This window comes from Aotus nancymaae, unplaced genomic scaffold (genome assembly GCF_030222135.1).
Source record: "Aotus nancymaae isolate 86718 unplaced genomic scaffold, 86718_ANA_hifiasm-v0.15.2.pri h1tg000019l, whole genome shotgun sequence".
Taxonomy (NCBI): domain Eukaryota; kingdom Metazoa; phylum Chordata; class Mammalia; order Primates; family Aotidae; genus Aotus; species Aotus nancymaae.
In genome coordinates this window covers 44,600,726-44,625,953 of record NW_026988431.1, presented here as the reverse complement: position 1 = coordinate 44,625,953, position 25,228 = coordinate 44,600,726, and the positions used below count along the sequence as shown (strand labels likewise).

General features: G+C 39.3%; 1 protein-coding gene across 5 annotated transcripts in view; it reads right to left on the bottom strand.

Annotated features, from left to right (window-relative positions):
- Positions 1-25,228, bottom strand: part of MED12L (mediator complex subunit 12L) — a 366,898-nt gene that overhangs the window by 285,335 nt on the left and 56,335 nt on the right. For all 5 annotated transcript variants that reach the window (XM_064378799.1, XM_021669546.2, XM_064378797.1 and 2 more), the window contains exons 5-7: positions 4,903-5,072; positions 2,418-2,528; positions 1,107-1,376 (exon numbers count right to left, since the gene is read on the bottom strand). In XM_064378799.1, coding sequence (XP_064234869.1) covers positions 1,107-1,376; positions 2,418-2,528; positions 4,903-5,072 — 551 coding nt within the window. The remainder of the gene's footprint in view (positions 1-1,106; positions 1,377-2,417; positions 2,529-4,902; positions 5,073-25,228) is intronic.

Below are 25,228 nucleotides of genomic sequence, written 5' to 3'. Positions count from 1 at the left end.
TTTGCCTTGCAAGACTCCTTATTTCCTACCTTCCCCCTCCCACAAATCTTCCCTCTACCGTGACCAATACAACCTAACAACATTACACAACTACCTGTGTCATTTTGCTGCATAAAACTCTCTGATGACATCTCACTCATAAAGCCCACAGGGCATCCTCTATCCCGTGACCCCCAACAGATTTTATAATTTATGTCCCACTAATACCAACCTACAGAAAAGATAACTGACCAACCTCTGGGCCTCTTCCCAAACTATTTCCTCTGTCAGGAAACTTTGACTCTTTCTTTTTATCTTTCTCAACTCACTAGAACTAAAAAATTTCTTTCACAAAGCCTCTGTGAATTTTAGGTTGGGCTGTAAGTTCCCCTTTTCAACTACCTTGGCCCCCTGTGCATCTCCCCACAGGCCCTTGTCAAATTATTTGGAAACTGTCCATTTATGATCCTGTTTTCCTGACAAGACAGTAAACTCTGCCAGAGTGGAGACCATGTCTTGAGGGCCAACTCTGTTTCAAAGCTCCTTAGTATACAGCAGAACACAGTAAGACTCAAGAAATACAAACTGAACACTAAGCTGTGAGCTTGTCAAGGGCAGGGATGTATTTCATTCCTGATATTCCTGATAGTATCAGCCCAGCAACCAGCATGTTACTGGATGTTCAAGGATTACATAACCAACAATGCTTGGAAGATGAATGGAGTCTGATATATGATTTGGACTTTAAAGAAACACAGACGCAACCAACCCAAGATGTGAACTGGGAAAGATTAAAAATGCTGGCTGGAGAAGCTGTCTTTCCAGAAGAACAATAATACAACTAACTCATTCTGTGGGGTCCCCAAAGGATTTTTAATTGAACTGCTTAATGAACCTAATAAAGGACAACTGCAGTAACTTTCTCCTAGATGAATGCAAGAAATTTTCTCTCAGCTTGATCCATCACAGGGAAATAAAAACATAAAATTTCAATCAATAAATTACTTGGGTGAGGGAAAACAAAAAACAGTCGTAGAAGTTCAACTAGAGAATTGAAAATGCTATTCCCAACTCAATCACTTCCCACACTGAATTTTAACATAAAGTAACAAGGGCCAAGGACTTACCTGCAACATACAACTAAGTCCATAAACCAGGGGACCATGCTGTGCACAGGAAAGAAAATCTGAGAAGGCCAGCTGCACAGGGCTCATGCCAGGGCCGGGGGGGCCAGGGCTGGGGGCCCCGATACTCGAGTTGTTTGGTCCTATCATCATGTGGGGTGAGTGGGCAGCAAGGAGGTTGGGGCTATCGCTCAGCAGCAAGGAAAGACGCCGGGCACAAAAGTAGGCAAGACGACGAGACAGGTAGGCCGACTGAACAAACTCATCTGAATACTGAGAAGTAGAAGGACACCAGACTTCAGTCATGTCTTATGCGTCTTGGTTAAATAACTATTTTAACATAGACTTTTTTTTCATTTAAAAAAAGAAAAAAAAACTTCAAAGCTATAAAGCAAGTGCTGTCCAATAGAAATAGAATGTGAGCCACAGGTATAATTTTAAAGTTTCTAGGAGCCATGAAAAAAATAAGAAACAGGCAAAAATTAGAAGATTAATGTATTTTATTTAGCCCAATATATCCAAAATGTTATCATTTCAACCAGTAATCAACATAAAAAGCATTACTGTTATACACTTTCTCATACTAAGCCTGAAATCTGGTGTGCATTTTACACTTAGAGCACACATCAATTTGGACTGATCACATTTCAAGAGCTCAGTAGCCGTATCTGGCTAGTGGCTATTGTAATGGACAGTGCAGGTACAGACTATATCAGGGGAGAGACACAGGACCCTATGGTGTAGTCTGTGGGGAGGGTACGAGAGTGAAAGGGAGAACTGCTGCTCATTGGATATTCTTTCACTTTGCTTGAATTATCAAATATACGTATCACTTAAGAATTTTTTTTTAAATAAATCTCACCCAGATACTTCAAATATAAGCACATCTTAGACCAATCATCAAAATAAAAAGTTTCCTCCCCAAGAGTCTCAAAGACTTGTCAAGAGAATGTAGAACATTCTTTATCTTCAAAAGGGATGATTTGTTTTGTTTTCACAGAAATCTGTGTTATTATAGGGAGACAGTATTTTAAAAGCTGGTTGCTTTGCTCACTGATGGGAGAAATCAATGTGGGTAAAATTACTTAAAACTTAGGACACATGGATAAAAACTATGAACATGGTTAATACAAATGACGGATAAAACTTATTAGAAGCTTTTATCACTTCATATGTTGTAGCATCAAAGACATTTTTTCCTTCCATTTCAACAGGATTTTTTTTTTCCTTTTCCCCCTCCACTTACCTAATCATTCTTATCAGACTCATTTCTTGCTCATAAAACCAACTGCCTCAAGGGGACATGTACTATACCTGCAGCATTAGTGGTAACAAAAGTTTAAGAAGATCATCATCCATTGGTCTGATTTTTTCTAAAACATCCAGGATCCATGTCAAATATTCATGTTTTTCTAGCATTCCTTCCTTAAATGAACAAAGAAAAATTACATTAATAACGTTAAAAACAAAAAAGCACTGTCATTCTTACGCTTAAGTCAAATTTTACTACTTTTTTGTTGCTGTTGTTAAACACAGTCTCAATGATCACAGTCCAAATTCTAAACAAATCAAAGAACTAATCTGTTTTGTATAGTTTTTTTGTTTTTTAGTAATCTGCTCAAAATTGAGAAAAATTAATTCCAACAACAACAACAAAAAAATTCAGAAGCTTTCACAACCGCAGGGTGTATCAAGCTCCTGGCTAGATTTTGGGGGAGTACGAACTCATGCTCATGGAAGGAAACTTGGATATCAGTGACAATTATAAAGAAGATAAGCACTGCTCATATCATCATCTTAACAAAAGTTTGAAAATCCCATCAGATCCAATGTCCTCTTAATAGCTTCTTTCACTATCCCAAAATTAGTGTCAGATACTATCGCCTATCTATAAAATATAACCTTAAAAATCAATATAATGACCTAATAACCAGAAATGAAAGGAGCTTATGATAAAATCATGTATAAGCATTTCAACACAACTACAATAAAAAAACAATAATAACCCCACCAATTTCCAAAATGCGCCACAGGGGTGACGCAGCTCCTAGTGAGATCACTAATCTTGATATAAGCACTACAAGCATCTTTTGTCTATTGCCTTCATATACATATACACATATATACAGACATACACACTATTTTATGACATTCTATGCATATATAGATTTAATATCCTATTATAGTTTTGTATTATAATTCACAGAATGAAAGAATCTTTGAGATAGAAATCTGGGAAAGACACATACTTTTATGGTCATTCCGATAACAAACTTACTAGTTCATACGAAATTTTACTTTGTTCCTAGCAACTGTTAGGTATCCAGTGTCCCACTGTAACGGTTATTAAGGAGTCACGGGAAAATATTACACTGATAAATTATAACTTGGAGTATTTCAAGGTTTACAGGGAGGCCACATTGACATGACATCAAGGTATACTTCCTGCTAATTTCTAATTTTTTTAAATGTTTAGAGTCAAAAACAGTTAAAAAGTCACAAAAAAGCACAATTTAAAATTTTAATACCAGTAAAGTGAGTTCTAAAATAATAAATATATGTACAGTTTTTATTTGTCAATTTAAATTAAAATGTTTTTTAAAAAGAGACAAAATGGAATTTTCCATTAAGGTATAAGAGATGGTAAATTCAAGATTCAAAAAAAAAAAAAAAAAGGATCTTCATAAACAACAGTCCATCCTGTAGACGCTGTGTTTATATACCCATGCCCTTGTTTCTGCATATGTTTGTCTTCACGTGTATGAATTAGGGTCTGTTTCACATTTCAGAATATGGCAAATTGAAATATAATGAACTTTTAAATTTTAACATTACTATTTCAATTATATTCCTTCCTTTAGGACCTAACTGCTTTCTATTAAAAAATACTAATTTCAATACTCCTAATATATAATTCTTCCAAAAATATTAAGCAAGCTGAGAGATACTTTTTCCAAGATGCAGACTAAATTCTGAGTTCAGTAAGTCATAAAAGCTCAGGACAGTCACTGAAGTAGTCCCTCTTCTAAATGGAACTAGGATTTGTTTTTACTGACTTAAAAACTAACAATATTATGTCTCAAAAAGACCTTATTTTATCCTATGTTGAGCTCTTAGAAGAGCCTGAAAATTATAATAAAGGTTCTAAAGGGAAAACTTAGAAACCACATGTCCCCTCCCTCTTTAATCAAGATAACAGGTACTAAAATCTCTGCTAATAAGAGGACATGAACTGAATTCATCTCTCCTATCTTACCACGGAAAAGGCAATTATCAGCCCAAGCTCCCTCTTGTGGTCAACATTATTTACATCAGTTTGTCTGGGTGAGGGTCAGTCATTCCTTTACGCCTCTACCCGCCCCACCCCGCCCCACCGTCCGACCCCGTTTTGCATTTTCAGTTGTAGCTGAATTAAGATGACCTTTCTCTGGAACAACCTTGGTCTAAAGGAGGTCTGCTACCAGAGAAGGCATCAGCACAAAGGTGTTTTTGAATAAATATATCCAATCTTGCAAAATAAAAGGTTTAGAAGGATTACATTTAATAGTCCAATTACAAATTAATTAATAGCACTCAAAGAGTTGACATGATTGAAAGCTGGAGATCAATATGTATAATGAGCTGTCATCCCAGGGCAGATGTGTTACCCTGAATACAATTCAATGTGAGAAATGTCAGACTGCTTTCTTTGAATATATTGGTTGGTATAAAAATACGATTTAACCCCAGAATACCAGACTATAATTTGCTCTCTTCTTAAAAGCATGGCACACAATTTTGCATGTCTTCGAAAGGTTACCTGGAACATGTGAAATGCTAGCTTTTCGTTGTATTCCCACTGCTTCATGGCTTGCTCCACCTCTGGTGGCACAGGGACAGGGCCATCACCAGAGCTGGAGGCCATGTGGTAAAAGTCAGAAATCTTAGCCAACTGCTCTCGAAGATATCTGGTAGATATCTGTGTCCACTCTGCATTTAAAAAAGAAGAAAAACGTGAGTTTCTAGACACAATGGGTATAAGAATTACACTTTTTCTTTCCCTTTCTGATTATCTCGAGGGTGTATTGACAAAACAAACATCTGCTCCCTAAAAATGGTTTGTGCCTGTACAAGCAGTGCTCAGAAAAGGATGCCCACCCCAAAGTCCTTCCAGAATGCATGCTAGTGTGAGGTGGCCTGCCCTGTGGCAGCTCTACCCTTGTGCTTCCGTGACTCTTAACCTAGAAGAATAGATGTTCACTCTCTAATTAGGTCCACCTGGTGATCCTCCTGGTTAAACATCAGTTAGTATACCAAAAAAAAGGAGTGAGGGGGCAAAGCAGGACAGAATGGTGAAGGGGAAACCTGAAGGAATCTCAAATTCTACAGCAAAAGAATTCCAAAGCCCCCAAAAGCAGCTCTCTTAGGGTCCATTTTTCAGGCTCCATGTTGAATTTCAAATATGCCTAATTAAGATTTGTTTTGTTTTTGTCAGTCTTTAAGAGGACAGACATTCTTTCACTGCAGCTGGACCATGAAAGCATTCCAACCCACATTGCCCCAGGATGTGTCAGGAACACCCGCATGGCTTCCCTCCTGGCAATCATCTGGACCTTCAATTATTCTACCCTCCTCAACCAACACCAAGTGCCTCAAAACTCAGGAAGGGTGAAGTCAGAGAGGGTGGGGAGCAACAAACAGTAGGATACTGGAAAGGAAACCACCGAAGTAGCATCAGAAAAAAAAAGTCACTAAAATTATTCAAAAATGTCTGCCATAGGGGCACAAATTATATCAGTGTGTTGCCTCTGGCAACCATGAGAGATGTGATGCCAACTTTAGCCCATTCTGTGGATAAAAATGTAATAATTGCATGCTCACAGCCAAATTTCCCCAAGGACTAGCAAATAGCATTTCAGAAGAAACCACCCTACTGAAACATTACCACACAATGCTGTTTTCCCATTATTTGGCAATAAGTTCTCCCACCTTTTATTTTGACAAAAGAAAGAGTAGAAACTAAACCTCTGTTAGTCATTGAGTGCTTTGTTTTTACTTTTTAAATATTTAAAATTATTTAACAGAACACAGAGATAACTACTGTTAAGTTTTCATCTAAACCACTTATTTTAATTGTGTCTTATTTAAATTTAAAATTTAAATGCACGCTGGAGTTGTTAAACTTTGTTAACAAGCCAATGCCCAAAGATGAACAGATACTACTAGGTCGACATTCTGTTCCCAGTTTAATAGGTTTTCTGAAAGCACCGATAACAGATCACAAAGTTAGTCCACTGGCATTAAAAACAGTGCACTATCTATGTCATCAAGTTCTTCTGCCCTGTTATGGACTAACAGTCTCACGACACTCGTTCAACAAAACAAAATACCAACCATCAGATGAGACAAGTTTAGCTTAGCTATAATAAGCAAAAACAAAAATAACAAGGATCCAAATCCTAGCTTTTGTATGCCAAGCCTTGCTATTAACTCACTCTCAGTATGGTACTATTCTCAATATCCCCACTGAATATTTTAGCCTCAAGAGCTAAAAATACTAATAACACACACATTCATACACACCTATTTTGTCTAGGGTATATCTTCTTAAGATTTTTTGAATATACGAGAAATACAGGTTCGTTATAGAAAATGTATACAGTAGACATGAAAAGAAAAACCATCTGTAATGCCATCATCCAAAATCATGAAATATTTCAACACATATCCTTCTTTTTACTCTAAGTATGCATGAATGTTTTAATAAACATACGCGTATCTTTTTTAAAAATGTTGCTGAATATACTATTCCACAATCTGAACTCCTTTTGGGAGTCCATAAATAAAGCCTTTTAACCCCATGCTTTAAGTGTACTTAATGAACTTAAAGTTCTTATATCAATCAGATAGATTTAGGGCTCTGGGACATAAGACAGTTGAGTGGATAAGGATTAGTAAAACTGCAATTAAAAATTAAAAATAGAGGCCGGGCACAGTGGCTCACGCCTGTAATCCCAGCACTTTGGGAGGCCAAGGCGGGCGGATCATGAGGTCAAGAGATCAAGACCATCCTGGCCAACATGGTAAAACCCCGTCTCTACCAAAAAACACAAAAATTAGCTGGGCGAAGTGGCACGCGCCTGTAGTCCCAGCTACTAAGGAGGCTGAGGCAGGAGAATTGCTTGAACCTGGGAGGTGGAGATTGCAGTGAGCCAAGATCACGCCACTTCACTCCAGCCTGGCCCTTGGTGACAGAGCAAGACTCTGTCTCAAAAAAAAAAAAAAAAAAAAAAAAAATTAAAAATAGAAAATAACACATGGTGACTAGTACTGTACTCCTTAATAATTATTAATGATGTTGATAATTATTCACGACTAGGGAATGGTAATGAAAGGGCACCAATGAGTGGACAGTGGCCAGATGGGCCTACTTTCAACTCAGTTTTCAGCCCTGAGTGCACAGCAGAATGGTGACCAGAACTTTTAATAAATACCAGTGCCTTAGGCCCCACCCTAACAGTTTCTAATTTAATTAGTCTGGAGTAGAGCCCCAGCTTCAGGTGATAAAAAGAAAACAGAAGGCTAGGTGCAGCGGCTTAGCCCTGTAATCCTAGCACTTTGGGAGGCCGAGGCGGGTGGATCACCTGAGGTCAGGAGTTTGAGACCAGTCTGGTCAACATGGTGAAACCCCATCTTTTTAAAAATATAAAAATTAGGTGTGATGGTAGGGGCCTGTAATCACAGCTACTCAGGAGGCTGAGGCAGGAGAATTGCTTGAACCCGGGAAGTGAAGGTTGCGGTGAGCAGAGATGGCGCCACTTCACTCCAGCCTGGGAGACAGAGTAAGACTCTGTCTCAAAAAAGAAAAGAAAACAAATGGATTACAGATAATAACAAAGATGGAGGGGTAGGGAATGTTCAGAGGTAGAAAATACAAAGAAAGTGACTATGGAAGCTACTCTGAAAGTGGAGCAGTTCTAAATTCAGGCAATGCAGATGCTATGAATACATGTGTAGTTGTTGATGTTAAACAGAACTTCATGTCCATGAAGCCAGATTATCAGAAAGTTTATGATCATCAATGTTACTGAGTCGTGTCAGGGGTCAGGATTGAAAAGAATGACAGCTTTTTTGGACCATATTCTCCCTAGCATCCAGAATCCTGGAACCACTATTCTGCCTTTGTTAATGCCTAACCCTAGGAACAGAAGGCTGACCTGGAAGGGGTTTCAGAGGTCATGCAGTCCACCCTACCATTTTAGAGGTATTGGCACTGCAATCTTGGTCACCGATGCACAGCTTAAACCAGTAGTATACTGAGTGCTTTGTGTCAGTAGTACAAAAACAGTGTCTCACCCTAGTATATGAAAACATGTAAATTATAAACACATAATGGATGACGGCAGAGATGTGCCACATTACACACAAGCAGCTCCTCCCAGGCCTGTAATACCTGCGGTATTCAAAAGAGAACTGGGAGCTCAGCAGAGGAGGAACACCCACCATGGAGGCAAATACAGAGCATGCCAAATGCAGCAAGGCTCACAAAGGTCACCAGCAGGGTTATACCATCAGGGAGGTAGTACAGTGCAGTATTTAGTGCTATTAGCAGAATGGACTTTGAAACAGGATGGTCCCGGGGTCCAAATCTAAGATCTGCCACATATTAGTTGTGCAACCTGGAGCAAGAGATTTGCCTCTGCTAAATCTCAATCTCCTCATTTGAAAGATAGGGATTAATAATATACACATACCTCAGAGTCACTATGAGTCACTTAGCATGAAGCATGCAATGCAAAATCAGTGGTAGCTATTATCACCATCAGGATGAAAAGTTAACTAGAAAGGAAACTGACAGAACTTGAGTATCAATGGACAGCACCTCCTGTCACTAACATCAGATCCCACCTCTGTCTCAGCTGAGTTAACGCCCGCCCCTTGATTAATATAATCCAGGCAACGCTCTGAGTAAGTATTTATGGAATCAATCAATGTCAGTTTCACTATTCCAGACCTTCATTGGGCTGGGTAGTAGATCACACCGTAATCTCAAACACTTCAGGAGGCTGAGGCAGGATGATTGCTTGAGCCCAGGCGTTCAAGACCAGCTTGAGCAACATTGTGAGACATCGTTGTTACAAAAAAAATAAACAATATTAGCCGGGCATGGTAGCACACACCTGTAGTCCCAACTGTTCAGCAGGCTGAAATCAAAGGACCACTTGAGCCCAGAAGATAAAAGCTGCAGTGAGCCCAGACTGCTCCACTACACTCCAGCCTGGACAACTGAGTAAGACCCTGTCTCCAAAAAAAAAATCCTTCAATGGATCCACAATTCTTTTTTTTTTTTTTTTTTTTTTTTGAGACGGAGTTTTGCTCTCGTTACCCAGGCTGGAGTGCAATGGCGCGATCTCGGCTCACCGCAACCTCCGCCTCCTGGGTTCAGGCAATTCTCCTGCCTCAGCCTCCTGAGTAGCTGGGATTACAGGCACGCGCCACCACGCCCAGCTAATTTTTTGTATTAGTAGAGACGGGGTTTCACCATGTTGACCAGGATGGTCTCGATCTCTTGACCTAGTGATCCACCCGCCTCGGCCTCCCAAAGTGCTGGGATTACAGGCTTGAGCAGATCCACAATTCTTAATGAATTAAGGCCAAACTCCTTAGCTAGGAATGAACATCATTTCAAACACTACCATTTCTCACTATACTAGCTCCAGTTGCTTCCTCTCTCATGTTTGCAGTGCTTAATCCATCTAAAATACAGGCAGACTTCATTTTATTACACTCTGCCTTACTGTGCTTTGTAGATATTGCATTTCTTTTTCACATATTGAAGGTTTGTGGCATCATTTTCCCAACAGCATATGCTCACATCATGACCCTGTGTTACATTTTAGTAATTCTCTCAATGTTTCAAACTTTTCCATTATTATTATATCTGTCATGGTGATCTGTAATCAGTGATCTTTGAGTGACTATTATTAATGTCTTGAGGTGCCACAAACCATTCCCATGTAAGACAGCAAACTTAATAGAGAACGTTGTGTGTGTTCCATCAACCTGTCTCTGTCCCACATCTCTCTCTCTCTCTCCCCACCCCACCTCAGGCCTTCCTCTTTCTTGAGATACAATATAGAAATTAGGCCAATGAATGAACCTACAATGGCCTTTAAACATTCAAGCAAAAGCAAGAGTCACACATCTCACTGTAAATCAAAATCTAGAAATGATTAAGCTCAGTGAAGAGGGCATGTTAAAAGCCAAAACATGCCAAAACCAAAGTCTCCTATGCCCAACAGCCAAGTTGTGGATACAAAGGAAATGATCTTGAAGGAAATTAAAAGTGCTACTTCAGCGGACACACAAATGATAAGAAAGCAAAGCACTTTATTGTTGATACGGAACAAGTTTCAGTGGTCTGATAGAAGATCAAACCAGCCACAACGTGCTGTGTAGGCAAAAGCCTAATGCAGGGAAAGGCCTCAACTTTCTTCAATTCTAGGAAGGCTAAGAGAAGAAGCTGCAGAAGAAAAGTTGGAAGCTAGCAGGAGCTAGTACATGCAGTTTAAGCAAAGAAGTCATTGCACAATATTAAAGTATAAGGTGAAGCAGCAATGCTGACGTAGAAGCTGCAGCAAATTATCCAGAAGATCTAGCGGGGATCATTGACGAAGGTGACTACAGTGAACAACAGATTTTCAAGTTAGACAAAACAGCCTTCTGCTGGAAGAAGATGCCATCTAGGACCTTCATAGCTAGAAACCAGAAGTCAAGGCCTGGCCTTAAAACACAGGCTGACTCTCGTTTGGGGCTGTCGTGGCTGATGACTAAGCTAAAGCCAAGGCTAATTACCAGTTGGAAAAGCCTAAGGCCTTTAAGAAGTATACTAAATCTAATCAGTCTGTTCTCTATAAACAAAACAACAAAGCCTAGATGACAGCACATTTGTTTACAGTATGGCTTACAGAATATTTTTAAGCCTACTCTTGAGATCTACTGCTCAGAAAAAAAAAAAGAGATACCTTTCAAACATTACTGCTCTATGACAATGCATCTGGTTACCCAAGAACTCTGACAGAGATGTACAAGGAGATCAATGTCGTTTTCATGCCTGTTAACATGACATCCATTCTGTAGCCCATGATCAAGTAATTTTGACTTTCAAATCTTATTATTTAAGAAATATATTTCATTAGGCCATCTGATGGATCTGGGCACAGTGAATTAAAAAGCTTCTGGAAAGGATTCACCATTCTAGATCCCATTAAGAACACTTGTGATTCATGTGCCAGGGGGTCAAATATAGACTTCAACAGGAGTTTGGAAGAAGTTGATTCCAATCCTCATGGATGAGTTTGAGAGGTTCAAGACTTCAGTGGAGGAGATAGTAACAGATGTGGTGGAAACAGCAAGAGAACTAGAATTAGAAGTGGAGCCTGAAGATGGGACTGAATTGCTGCAGCCTCACAGTAAAACTAAGGATGAAGCGTTGCTTCTTATAAATGAGCAAACAAAGTGGTTTCTTGAGATGGAATCTACTGGGGAAGATGCTGTGAACACTGTTGAAATGATAACAAATGATTTAGAATACTTCATAAACTTCATTGATAAAACAGTAGCAGGGGTTTGAGAGGATTGACTGCAATTTTGTAAAATGTTACCAAATAGCATCACATGCTACACAGAATTATTTCATAAAATGAAGAGTCAATGAATGTGGCAAACTTTATTAATGTCTTCCTTTAAGACTTAAATTGCTACAACCACCCCAACCTTCACCAGCCACCATCTAGATCAGTCAGCGGCCATCAACACTGAGGCAAGACCTGCAACTAGCTAAAAGGTTACAACTCAATGAAGGCTCAGATGACTGTAAGCAATTTTAGGGATGAAGTATTACTTAACTAAGATGTTACTTTTTTTGAGATATGCGATTGCACACTTAACAGACTATAATATAGTGCAAGCATAACTTTTATATGCACTGGGAAACCAAAATATTCATGCAATTCACTTTACTGCAATATTCACTTTACTGTAGCAGTCTGGAACTGAACCCATAATACCTCTGAAGAATGTCTGTACCTTCTCTACTCACCTGTATTCTAACATTTAGTTTCCTCTAGTCTCTGAACGCCACTTCATCACCTAGCAGGGCTTTGTCTCTCCTCTCTGACATATCACAATTTCCTCCATCTTCCATCCCCATAAAACTATACCTTGCAGTAGACAATACTAAGCATTGATTTCAATCCATATACCATAAGGTCCTCCCAAAATAACTATCAAATCAAGTTCCTTCCCAATTACTCTGTCTCTTTCTTTCTTGATACAAACTTCTTCCTTTTGCAGTTTAAACTCACCACTGCATACGTAAAAAGTTTCAAACATGACAATAGTGAAAATGCCAAATTCCTTCTCTAATACACTGTCTCTAATATAACTAATTAGAAGCACCTGTTTATCAACGGGCTATAAATGAGCCATGCAAACACTGGACTTTCCATTCTTTTTCAATAAATTTTCTTGTAAATGTATGTGTATGTATGGGTTTTTGTATAAGCATATATGAAAAAACCTTTAACTTTGTAAAGGCTCGTTTTCCTCGCAACTTCCTTTTCCATCATCAAAGCCAGTAGATCGTTTTTTAAAAACTCCAACCAAGCCCGGCGCGGTGGCTCACGCCTGTAATCCCAGCACTTTGGGAGGCCGAGGCAGGTGGATCACGAGGTCAAGAGATCGAGACCATCCTGGTCAACATGGTGAAACCCCGTCTCTACTAAAAATAAAAAACATTAGCTGGGCATGGTGGCGCGTGCCTGTAATCCCAGCTACTCAGGAGGCTGAGGCAGGAGAATTGCCTGAACCCAGGAGGCGGAGGTTGCGGTGAGCCAAGATCGCGCCATTGCACTCCAGCCTGGGTAACAAGAGCGAAAGTCTGTCTCAAAAAAAAAAAAAAAAAAACACTCCAACCAAGTCCAGAGACTAAGGAGGAGCAAATCTTTAAGGTGATCCACCTGATATAGCCCTTTAAGTCAGAGGTGATGGGCTCCTCAATGGAGAAACTCATTTCCTTGGAAATTCTTCTTTACGCTATGAGTACAATAGTATCCCTTTCTGAGTGGGAACAGCCTGCTTCTCAAAGCTGCAGGACATAGAGGATTTAATCAGCCAGATGTTGGTGAAGACTGAATGAGAGAAAAAATACAAAACAAAAAATTTCAGTATATGTCAGTTATTACATACACCATTACTGAAGCCTCAATAAGAAAGACTGAAAGATTTTCCACCATTTTTCCTACATTTTCTGTTGTTAAAATACTTTTTTGGTCAAAGATCCCATTAACAGAGTAGAAAGATGATGCGCCAATTGGGAGAGAATGTTTTCAAACTGTTTATCAGGGAGTTGGGTCTAGAATACATGATGAACAATTAAACTCAATAATAAAAAGACAACCCAGTTAAAAAATAGGCAAAGGATTTAAACAGACATTTCTGCAAAGATAAAAAAAAAAAAAAATGGCCAATAAGCACATTTAAGATGCTCAACATCATTAGCCACTAGAGAAATGCAAATCAAAACCACAATGAAATACCACTAGGACAGCTACTATAAAAAAACAGATAATAACAAGTATTGAGAAGGATGTAGAGAAACTGAAATCCTCAGGTGTTCCTTGTGGGAATGTAAAATGGTAACTGTAGTGTGTGGAAAACAGTTTGATAGAATGTCATCACATAACCCAGTAAGTTATACACACCCAGGAGAACTAGCCTGTATATTTAAGAGAAATAACACTTGTCCACACAAAGACCTGTAAACAAATGTTCATAGCAGAATGTTCATTATAACCAAAAAAGAAAACAATCCAATATCCATCAACTGATACCTGGATAAATAAAAGGTGGTGTATGCATAAAATGGAATACTATTCGGCCCTACGAGAAAAGGAAGTACTAAAACATACTGCCACATGGATGTACCCTGAAAACATACATTAACTGAAAAAGCCAGTTTCAAAGGACCACATATTGTATAATTCCATTTATATAAAACGTCCAGAACAGGCAAATCTACAGAGAAAGTAGGTTAGTGGTTGCCTGCGGCTAGTGAAGGGAAATGGGGAGTGACTGTTCATGGGCATGGGGTTTTTTAGGGATGGTGCAAACGTTCTAAAATGTTGTAATAGCTTCACAACACTGAAAAAACACTGACTATAGACTTTAAATGGATGAATTATACAGTATGTCAATTCTATCAATAAAGCTGGTTTTTTAATATTGAAATATTTAAAACGTTATCTTGAAATACTTAGCTACCAATAAAATGAAGTATAAGAAAAGATTACTTCTTCATGAAGTAAAAGAAAAGATTATTCCATACTGAAAAAGTAATCCACTATGAAAGGATACAATTTCATAGGTTGGGGGAGACAGGGAGGATAAGGGGTAGAAACAAGAGTGACTGTGAGTTAATGGTTAAAGCTGGGTGAACACTAAATGGGTGTTACTATACACTTCTATATTTGTACATGTCTGATGTCCCATAATAAAAGGATTTATAAAGTTAATCAGTTCTACCCTATAAAATGAGCCACAGAAACTCCAAAATCCCCTACTCAGCCACTGTTCACTTGGGGAATGAAAAGTAGTCAGAGCACTGATTGGCCGCCTGGATAAAGAATAGCCCAAATGAAAACTGCTGACTCAGTGCCATGAGACCAGCAGAGTCAGACCACTGCCCAGACTGCTGGGCTCTGCTGAATGATCAGATAGTTAAATCAGGTTCTCTGGCTGGAGAGCAGGAAAAGAGAGAAAAGGAGGAGGGGTGGGGATGCACTGTTGGTACACAGTGGAAATGACACAGTGTGGTACATTACTGAAACACATTTTTGCTTTTAAAAAGTTTTCCTCTAAAACAATTACCTGTGGAACACAGACGAAAAATACCAAGTATCTTTTTTTGTTTGGATGACTCATTTTATTATGTTATTTTAAACTGGCCATTTCGCTCTGGTTTTATTTATCATGCAATGATACTGTACAAAGTACTATTACTTAGGGATCAAGAAGGCAGCTCAAGATCAAATAAAATAAAACCCATCGATATGCAGCAGCAAACACGAAATGCCCACCATGGCCCTCTAACTGGAATATGAGGCTACAAAGAGAAGAAAGTGACCCTACCTGAGGCACACATGACACAGAAGTAAACAGCAACAAAGTAAGTGCTCCAGTGTACCCTGGAACACAGGAAAGGAGGCAAGGAGGTGGTTCATCCACATCTTGAAGAAGCTACAAAAGAATTCCACAGACAGAAATGGCAGCACATGACATTTCAGGCAAGGCAGACCTCAGGAAGGCAGAGGGAAGGTTCCCCAGAGGCCAGAGTTCCTCAAACACTAGTGCACAAAATGTTCACCAGAGGGCGCTGGTTAAACGCACAGGTTTATTTCCAACTCCAGGATTTCAACTCCAGAGGTTTGGAGTGGGGTCCAGAAATCTGCATTTTTCATCAGCAGCCTAGATGACTCTGACCCAGGCAGTGACAAGCTATGGAGTTTGGTCTTTTATCACAAACAGGTAACTGAAAGATTTTAAACACAGAAAGGACAAGATCAGATACGTAAATTAACACTACTTCTCAGGAAGTTGTAGGGAAAACCCTTAAAACAAGGCTGCCACTCCAGTGGGGATATGCCTGCAGCAGGGAAAAAAGAGGCAGGTGAGACACCTTTGCGAGGCAGAAGAGGAAACACCCTAATGTGGAGATGAAGGAAAGAGAAAGGGCAGGGCAGCGAACACGTTTCCAAATGGATGGTCCTGGTGCCATCGAAGATGATGTGGAATTACAGAGAACAGCTGGGGAGGGGTGACAGGGCTGGGTTCAGTTTGTTATTTCATGAAATTGTTTTAATGAAACTTCATATTTTGAGATAATTGTAGATTCACATGCAAGTGTAAGAAATAAAGAGAGATCCCATGCACACTTTACCTAATTTCACCAAATGTTAACTTCTTTCAAAACTATAGTACAATATCACAACCAGCATACTGACATTGAAGCAACTCACCAGTCATATTCAGGTTTCCCAGTGTTCAGTTTAGTTTTGAACACATTGGACTTAAAATGCTGGAGAAATTCATGGGAAAATATGTCAAGGAGAAGGTGGATATGCAGGTCTGACACTCAGAAGAAGGGTCAGAGGGAAGACGCAAATGTACTAACTGTTACCATATATGTGGGATGCAATGCCTTAAAGAATGTGTTCACGACCACAGAAGTACCTAACAGACAAAATCCTGGGGACAGACCACTTTACTGTGCAGAGTGACAGTATCAGTTGTGCACTCATTGGGCACTGGCCCTCTTCTACGCCCCTGACATGCATTAACTAGCTTAAGGGTGGTGAAGGGCACAGGTTCTAGAGTCAGCTGGCCTGGTTCCCACCCTGGCTCCAATCACTTACCAGCTTTGGAGTTTTAGAACAAGTCATCCCCTGGGTGCTTCAATTACTTGCGTGTAAAACAGGACTAATAACTGTTCTTAGCCTATTTATAATTATTTTGAGGATTAAAGTGAGATGTAATATACTACAAAGCAGTGACTGGCACAGAGCGAGTGCCCAGGAGGAACCAAACTTACATGATTTACAAGGCTGGGTAGAGAGAAGGCTACGAAAAAGGAGGAAGTTACCTTAGGTGAAAGCAGCATTTCTCCAACCAAGACTGGAGGAAGACCGGTAAGGACAATTGCTGCAGGTAGGTTTGCAAGATACAGGTATGTCAGGGCAGGGAGTGAGCAGGTCGCTGAGGATGACTGACAGGACTGTTCCTCTGGGATGTTCCAGGGACAGGTGGAGAGGGTAGGGAAGGAAGCCTGAAGACAGAGGTGAAGATGTGACCAGTTACAGTGAGCAAAGGGCCCTCCACCTAAGGAGTGAGTAACAGCTGAGGAAGAGGGGACAGTACCCCAGGATAAGGCCATTACAAAGCAACATATAAATACCTGCCCAGCTGTATGTCAGCGAGTCAACGCTTAAAGATTTCAGAGGAAAAGAGATCAAGTCAGAAAACAGTGAGCCAAGGCGGCTGGCAAGGATACAAATAGGGAAGAGGGGTCGACAAGGGAAGGCCTGACAAGAGCACCAAAGGCTTGTACTGCAAGGTTTTGCAGAAACTCCTGACTGCATCTTTCTTCCTGTGAGGTTGCTGGGCAGTATCTGACAGCTGAGGAGAATAACACTGGACAACTTTCTTGGATTCTCCCTTCGCTGACAGGTCGCCAATTCTCATTTCCATTTTAACGCAAACATGCTAACTGTTGCATTTAGGGAATTTTTCCCCAGTCGTCCTTTTTCCCTATCAACCCCATACACACATCTCAAGCTAAGGCGTGTGGCAACCACAGAATCCAATTTTAGCCCCTAGAACAAGAATTTCTTATTCGACACATCAGTTACACCACCAGCTTCCTCCACAGCTACAGCGTTGGGGGCTTCCTTCTAACAGAGGGACACACTGAACATCTGCCACCAACAGGCTCAGCTCCTTCTCCAGGGCATGAGATAGCTGCCTGAAATTAATGTTATAATTATCATATGGCAAAATTTCTCTAATCTTTTCAGATTTCTATATATATACCTGAGTGAGCAAGAGCCTCGGCTGTGGTGAGATATTCCTATCATTGGGAAAAATGGAGAGAGCATTTTTACAAATATTAAATTGGTGCACTTAATAAACCACTTGGGCCATGTCCCCACAACCTTCTACATGTGACACCCAGCCATGATTTTTACTGCCCTGGGACAGGAAGACTGCAGGAAGACGACTGGCTTGTCTTTTAGCAACAGAATGCCACTTTGCTTCCGTGTAGAGAACACACCTCTGTGCACTCTTCTGACCAGGCCTTAAGGGGCGATGCTCTAGAAGGGGGAAGAGGAGACATGGGGAAGAAAGGGAAGGCACTCACCCTTCTGAAGATCCAGGTGAAAGGAAAAAAAGAAAAATGGAGGGCCAGCATTGGTGAAAGACCCTTGCTGCCAGCCCCACAATGGGGAGACACAGGAGTTATTTAAATTATTACATCAGATATTTCACGACCCTCACTCCTCTCCCAGCTTCGGCTAGAGAGGCAGTGGGAGGAGGCTTCCAATCATCTGAGGAGCAAAAATAAACTACATTTTCTGTTTTCACTTTGCATTGGAATTTAATCTCATGATCAGTTGTGGTTAGAATGATGTTTCAATAGTCAAAGTAGCATTGTGCTTACTATTTAGGTCCTAAATGCAAGTACTGTAAAGTTTCTATTTCTGAACAAGCTTTAGACAGCTAGGAGTCTTTCATTAGAACACAAATACAAATACGACAGACATCATACTGCCAGATGACCGTGTAAAATAACCCTAGAGCAAAAAGCTCTAAAACACAACAAAAATGCTTACACAGTACACAGACCGGCCAGACCCACTTTGTCATCCCTCTCATTCCCTGCTCTGGAACTCACTCCTGTGTGATTTTTCTGGAGACTAAAGAATGATGCATGATATGTTCATTTAATTAAAGCTATTTGCTTTAGCTGTATTAGACGCACAAAGACATTCCTACTATAATTTATTGACCCTTAACTCTTACTCACAGAGTAACCCAGCATACTCTATGAATTCCTTGACTATAAAACAACGAATTTGAATCAGGCTTTAGAGTCATGTTATTCCAGGGATTTCACTTGGAAGTTTATACACATTTTGAAAATGACTTTGAAACCTAATGTACCTCTTTTTTAATTTAAAAAAAAAAAGCTTTCTATTTATCATGGAATTAACATTCCAGTGCAAACTGCAAAAAGAAAGAACCTCACTTTCATAAGTCAGTCATTAAAAGGTTAGCTTAGAGCCATTTAAAAACCAAGGCCATTGAATGTACAGTATGGAAAAAGCACCAATTTTTTAAAGGACTATTAAAAATAGACAAAATACATACAATATATCTCAGAGGATATGCATGGAACTGGTAAGAATTATTGCCTCTAAACTATGTAAGGAGGGGTCTAGAATGGAGATGGGGGTCTGAAGACAGTGTGGTGGAAAGAAGACTTCACTATCCCTTTTTGAACATTTTGTGTTTTGTGCTACATTTTGTAATATTACCTATTAGAAATTGTAGCTCACATAAGAAACTATCTTTTCTTTTTTTTTTTTTTTTTTTTTTTTTTTTTTTTTGAGACGGAGTTTCGCTCTCGTTACCCAGGCTGGAGTGCAATGGCGCGATCTCGGCTCACCGCAACCTCCGCCTCCCGGGTTCAGGCAATTCTCCTGCCTCAGCCTCTTGAGTAGCTGGGATTACAGGCACGCGCCACCATGCCCAGCTAATTTTTTTTGTATTAGTAGAGACGGGGTTTCACAATGTTGACCAGGATGGTCTGGATCTCTTGACCTCGTGATCCACCCGCCTCGGCCTCCCAAAGTGCTGGGATTACAGGCTTGAGCCACCGCGCCCGGCCGAAACTATCTTTTCTTAAAATTCTCTTGTTTATGCTTTAAGCAACAGATCTGCAAGATGCCCAACAAATTAAAACACACCAAACACTGAGCTTCTGGAAGCATTCTTCATACCTTAAGAAAATACCACTCTCCTATTCAGCCTCACACAGATCTTCATTTGATATGAGCAGCATGCAAATTCTGAATCTAACAGGACCCAGAAAGAGAAGTCTAAGATGGAATTCCCTATTCTTCCACTTGCCATGAACTTTCTCCCCTAATTTTTAAAATGGAGACACTCAGCTACCTCAGAGAATTTTCAAGAAAACTGGCCCAAATGAGAAGCTATGAAACCAGCCTGTAAACTGCCAAAACATCGAACAAGCTTATTTTTTTAGTATCCTATCTTCCAAGTATTACACATGCACATACGTACCAAGAGCCATATAGAAGGTAGAGAACCACGATATTACCAATTAAATCAAGGTTCTTAGTAACATTTTATCATAGAAGATGATGAATTCAAGTGGCAATGAACATTTATTAGGATTAACTAGAAAAAACTGTTAAGTAGCAATGGATTCTTAACAGAAAATGCAGGACTCTCGAGTAGCAATGGATTCTTTTTTTTTTTTTTTTTTTTTTTTTTTTGAGACGGAGTTTCGCTCTTGTTACCCAGGCTGGAGTGCAATGGCGCGATCTCGGCTCACCACAACCTCCACCTCCTGGGTTCAGGCAATTCTCCTGCCTCAGCCTCCTGAGTAGCTGGGATTACAGGCACGTGCCACCATGCCCAGCTAATTTTTTGTATTTTTAGTAGAGACGGGGTTTCACCATGTTGACCAGGATGGTCTCGATCTCTTGACCTCGTGATCCACCTGCCTCGGCCTCCCAAAGTGCTGGGATTACAGGTGTGAGCCACCGCACCCGGCTTAGCAATGGATTCTTAATAGAAAATGCAGGACTTGACAATGTGCCCAAAGTGACAAGACTAGAAGACATGACAGCAGTAAAGAATGCAGCAAATACACTATACATAACTAGAAACTTAACTCATTTGCTCATAAATTGCCAAAGAGGAAGATGAAAGATAACTGAAGAAACAAGAACTACTTCTTAAGATGCAAACAAAAAAAAAAATAGGAAAAATCCCAAATCTTTTTTTTTTTTTTTTTTTGATACAGTCTTGCTCTGTCGCCCAGGCTGGAGTGCAGTGACGTGTCTGGGGTCACTGCAACCTCCACCTTCCAGGTTCAAGCAATTCTCCTGCCTCAGCCTTCTGAGTAACCAAGATCACAAGTGTGCATCACCACACCCAGCTAATTTTTGTATTTTTAGTAGAGATGGCATCTCACCATGTTGGTCAGGCTGCTCTCGAACTCCTGACCTCATGATTCACTCACCTCAACCTCCCAAAGTGCTAGGATTACAGGCGTGAGCCACCATGCCTGGCAAAAAATTCCAATTTTTACTTAAAAGCCAGATTTCTTCAAGGCATAGCTCATATTTTACTACTATAGAAAACTTTCCCTAATTTTTTCAGTCTACCCATTATTTTCTATATGATTATGTATTATGCTCCATTTTAGGTGTGCATCTTGTAACCACAAAAAAAATGGTATCCACTTAAAGACAGAGAGCACAGCCCCCATTTGGTTAAAAATCTTCACAGCATCTACCCCAATGCACGAACTCCTGATAAACCTTTTTTAAACAAAATCACTCCTTATTCAAGTGAAATATAGTAATTTCTTTCAATGCATTTCTCTAAGAAATTCAAAACTGGCCAGGCGCAGTGGCTCACACCTGCAATCCCAACACTTTGAGAGGGTGAGGCAGGTAGATCACAAGGTCAGGAGTTCAAGACCAGCCTGGCCAACACAGTGAAACCCCGTCTCTACTAAAAATAAAAATTTAGCTGAGTATGGTGGCATATGCCTGAAGTCCCAACTACTCGGGAGGCTGAGGCAGGAGAATCATTTGAACCTGGGAGGCAGAGGTTGCAGTGAGCCAAGACCAGGCCATTGCACTCTAGCCTGGGTGACACAGCGACTCCATCCCCCCAAAAAAATCCAAAACTATCATGGGCAGACATTTTCTTTGATTTTTACCAAAAAATTAACTAAACATAAATACACAACCTGATCACCACCACACACCAGTATTCTAACATGGAACCAGTATTCTAATAGAGTCTAACATTTTTACTTTGGAAAAGCTGAAATGTTTCCACAGGGCAACAATCGGGCAAACAGAGTTACAGTGTAGCATATTAAACTTGATTAGAACTTTTAAAAGTTTCTGTAAATCAGCAAAGTATGATGGTGGTAACCAGAGGTTGGTGGAGGGGGAGAAAGGGGAGCTGTTCAATGGGCAGTTTCAGTTTTGCAAGAGGAAAAAGTTCTACAAATCAGTTTTAAAACAACGTGCATTTAGTTAATACTGCTATACCATACACTTATAATTGGTTATGATGGTAAATTTTATGTTTTACCACCTTAATAAAGGGTATGTAAATAGTGAAAATCTGCATATTCAATTAACTGAAAAGCTACATATCTGGGAAAATATTAAAAGTCTTCCAATGTTTACAAAGAACATCTACTTCATTTTAGTTAAGGTCCCAAGAACCAAGTAGTCAGCTTAGAGAAAAGTAAGCTCTTGTAATTTATCTAAAATTGTAATGCTACTGGGTAAGCTGGCATTCCTTGAACTTCTTCCAAATCTTTTTCGTAAAACATTCTTACAGCAAGATATCTTCCAGGGAAAGTACCAATGACAACAAAAAAACGGCAATAATAATTTGGGACTGCGATTAGGCTTAGCTAACTTTTATTTATATGAAATCTCCTCTTGCACATGTCTTAAAGAGTCCAATGGTTCTAAATGATTTATTGTGAACACAGCAGCTGACTGTCCATAAACTCCTCAGTTATTCTCCAAAAGCAATTATTTTCAACTCTTTCATCAGTTGTGTTTCCTTTATTTGCCTCTATCTCTAAATTATATAATTATAGTCCTACTTCTTGATTAGTAAGCATTACCTATTGGCTTCCTACTATGCAAGATGATGAACATTCAGTTCTCTTTCACCTCCCATCAAGATCTTACTTATGTCTTTCCCCTCTGCCTGTCCCACCAATAGTCTCCTCTCATAACTTGAATAGGTCTAGTCCACGTTTATACTATGAAGGAAAACTTAGCAGATTCTAACCAAATGGAAAAATGCATTTAACAGACATCAATAAGAATTCATGTTTAGCTCAAGAGACACAATCTCATATAGAAATATTTATAAATATATGTACATACATGGGTTAGTCCACACACATCTATCTCCTTCATCTGTCAACTGAGAGGACTTAGAAACAATGACACCCCAAGTAGCAATAAGCACACTTTGCACTCAGCTCTTGGTTTCTAATACCACTCTCCTTTAAAGAGAACCAGGGCTCCTTGGAGAAATAGCTGATTATAGGATTGGGGCAGAAAATATACACAATGAATGCATCTTCTAAAAACAAAGAATCTTCTAAAAAACCTAGAATGCATCTTCTAGTGCCAGAAAATAAGGAAGTACTTAGAAAAACAGAAACAAAGAAAACTAAGACAGGTATGTCAAATGGACACAAGACACAGCTGGAAGAGCTCTCAATGAGCAAAGATGGAACAAAATAGAGTATGATAATCCAAAAGATAAAGTAAACATCTATGAATCAATAGTGATAGAAATGCTTAAATATATGCATTAATGAATTAATGAATAGATAGTAGGCAGGTAGGTAGGTAGATAAGAAATAAATCTCCCATGCAGAAGAATTTCCAATACTTTAAGTAGATACTCTGCCCTCAAGGAGGAAGATGGCTAACTCCCTACATCTTAAGTGTGGACTGTGCATACTGACTATCTTCCAAAGACTGCAGTGTGGAAAGGGATGGGAAGGAAATAACTTTACATGGTAAAACCTGGTAAGTGCTACCTCAGCCAGGTGATCAAGGTTAACATCAACAGTTGTAAGTCATGGTGACAGCATGTACCCTTGATGTAACACTATCAGAAGGGCACTTGACTTCTGTAACCCCAGTCTAACCATAAGAAAAACATCAGACAAATTCCAACAGAAGATCACCCTACAACATACCTGACTAGTACTCCTCAAAACTGCCAAAATCATTGAAACTGAGAAAATGTCACTGCCAAGATATGCCTAGGGGAGATATGACAACTAAATGTAATGTAATATCCTGAATAGGATTCTGAAATGGAAACGAGCCATTAGGTTAAAACTAAGGAAATCTGAATAAAGTATGGATTGACTTGTATAATAATATTAGCTCATTAATTATAATAACTGTATCATATTAATGTAAATGTTAATAATGGGAGAAATCGTGCACAGGGGTTTGAGAAGTGCACATGGGAGCTCTGTACCATCTTCTCAATTTCTCTGTAAATCTAAATATTTTTAAACATTTTTGAAATAAAAACAAGGGACTGGCCAAATTGTGGTACATCCACACAATGAAGGACTAAGAGGCCACAAAAAGGAACAGAGAATGTCAAGGAATCGCTAGCATATCATTAAGTAAAAATAAGGCAAAGATATCCAATAGTATAAACAGTATACTAACTTCTATGTAAGCAGAAAGAAGAAATAAGAAGATATAAGTATTTGCATATTTTTGTAAAAATAAAAACTGAAAGATTAAAAACAAGTAAGAAATGGTTACATCTGAAGATGGGGTAAAGAGAATTGTGTGAAAAGATGGAGATAACTTCTGCATAACTTTATACAGTTTTTACTCTTGAATATGTCAAGGTGTTACATATTCAAAACATAAAATTAGTTCATAAGAGAAAAATCAAACCCTAAAATGGAAAACAAACTGAAACAGTGTACCTTACTGCAGAGAGAATCATTTTTAAGTGAAACACAGTCTCAAGTTTAAAAAAATTAACTTTCACATTACTTTTAATGTATCAGATTATAATTCTCAAGCCAGTATGTTTGTAGCAGGATAAAGTAGACAAGTAACCATGTTCATGTCACTATATATCATTTAATTGTTCATGTAATAGAAGTGAAATAAACATAAAATTGGAGCAATAAAAATTATTTCATGTTAAATAGGACATGCTAAAGATAAAGTGGAAATAGGAACAAAACCCCTGCATATATGCACACATGCAAATACGTGTGTCTCTATCCATCTACCAACTGATGGGGCCTAGACACAACATCCCAGTAGCAACGAGCACCTTTAGCACCCAGATCTTGCTTTCTAAATACCATTCCCCACTAGAAAGAAGCAGAGTTCCTTAGACAAAGGCTCTTTGCAGATCTGAGGCAGGAAAATTACAAGAGCCTGGGATATCTTTCTGTGCCAGAAAGCAAGGCAATGTCCCATGACAAATGGTGTCATGTCAAAAGGATACAAAAGAGCTGGAAGGGTCTCTGGCCAATTTGGGGACAATTTTGGCAAAATTTAACATGAGTGTACTTGGTTGTAAAACACAGATTAAATAAAAATCCATGAGCCCATAACAATGGCCAAAAATAAACTTTTTAAATTAAAAAAAAGAGAAATGTTTTTCACCACTGTGGCGGTGCAACTACAATTTCTACTCCAAAAACTGAAATCAAAGGAAGAGTCTGGCAT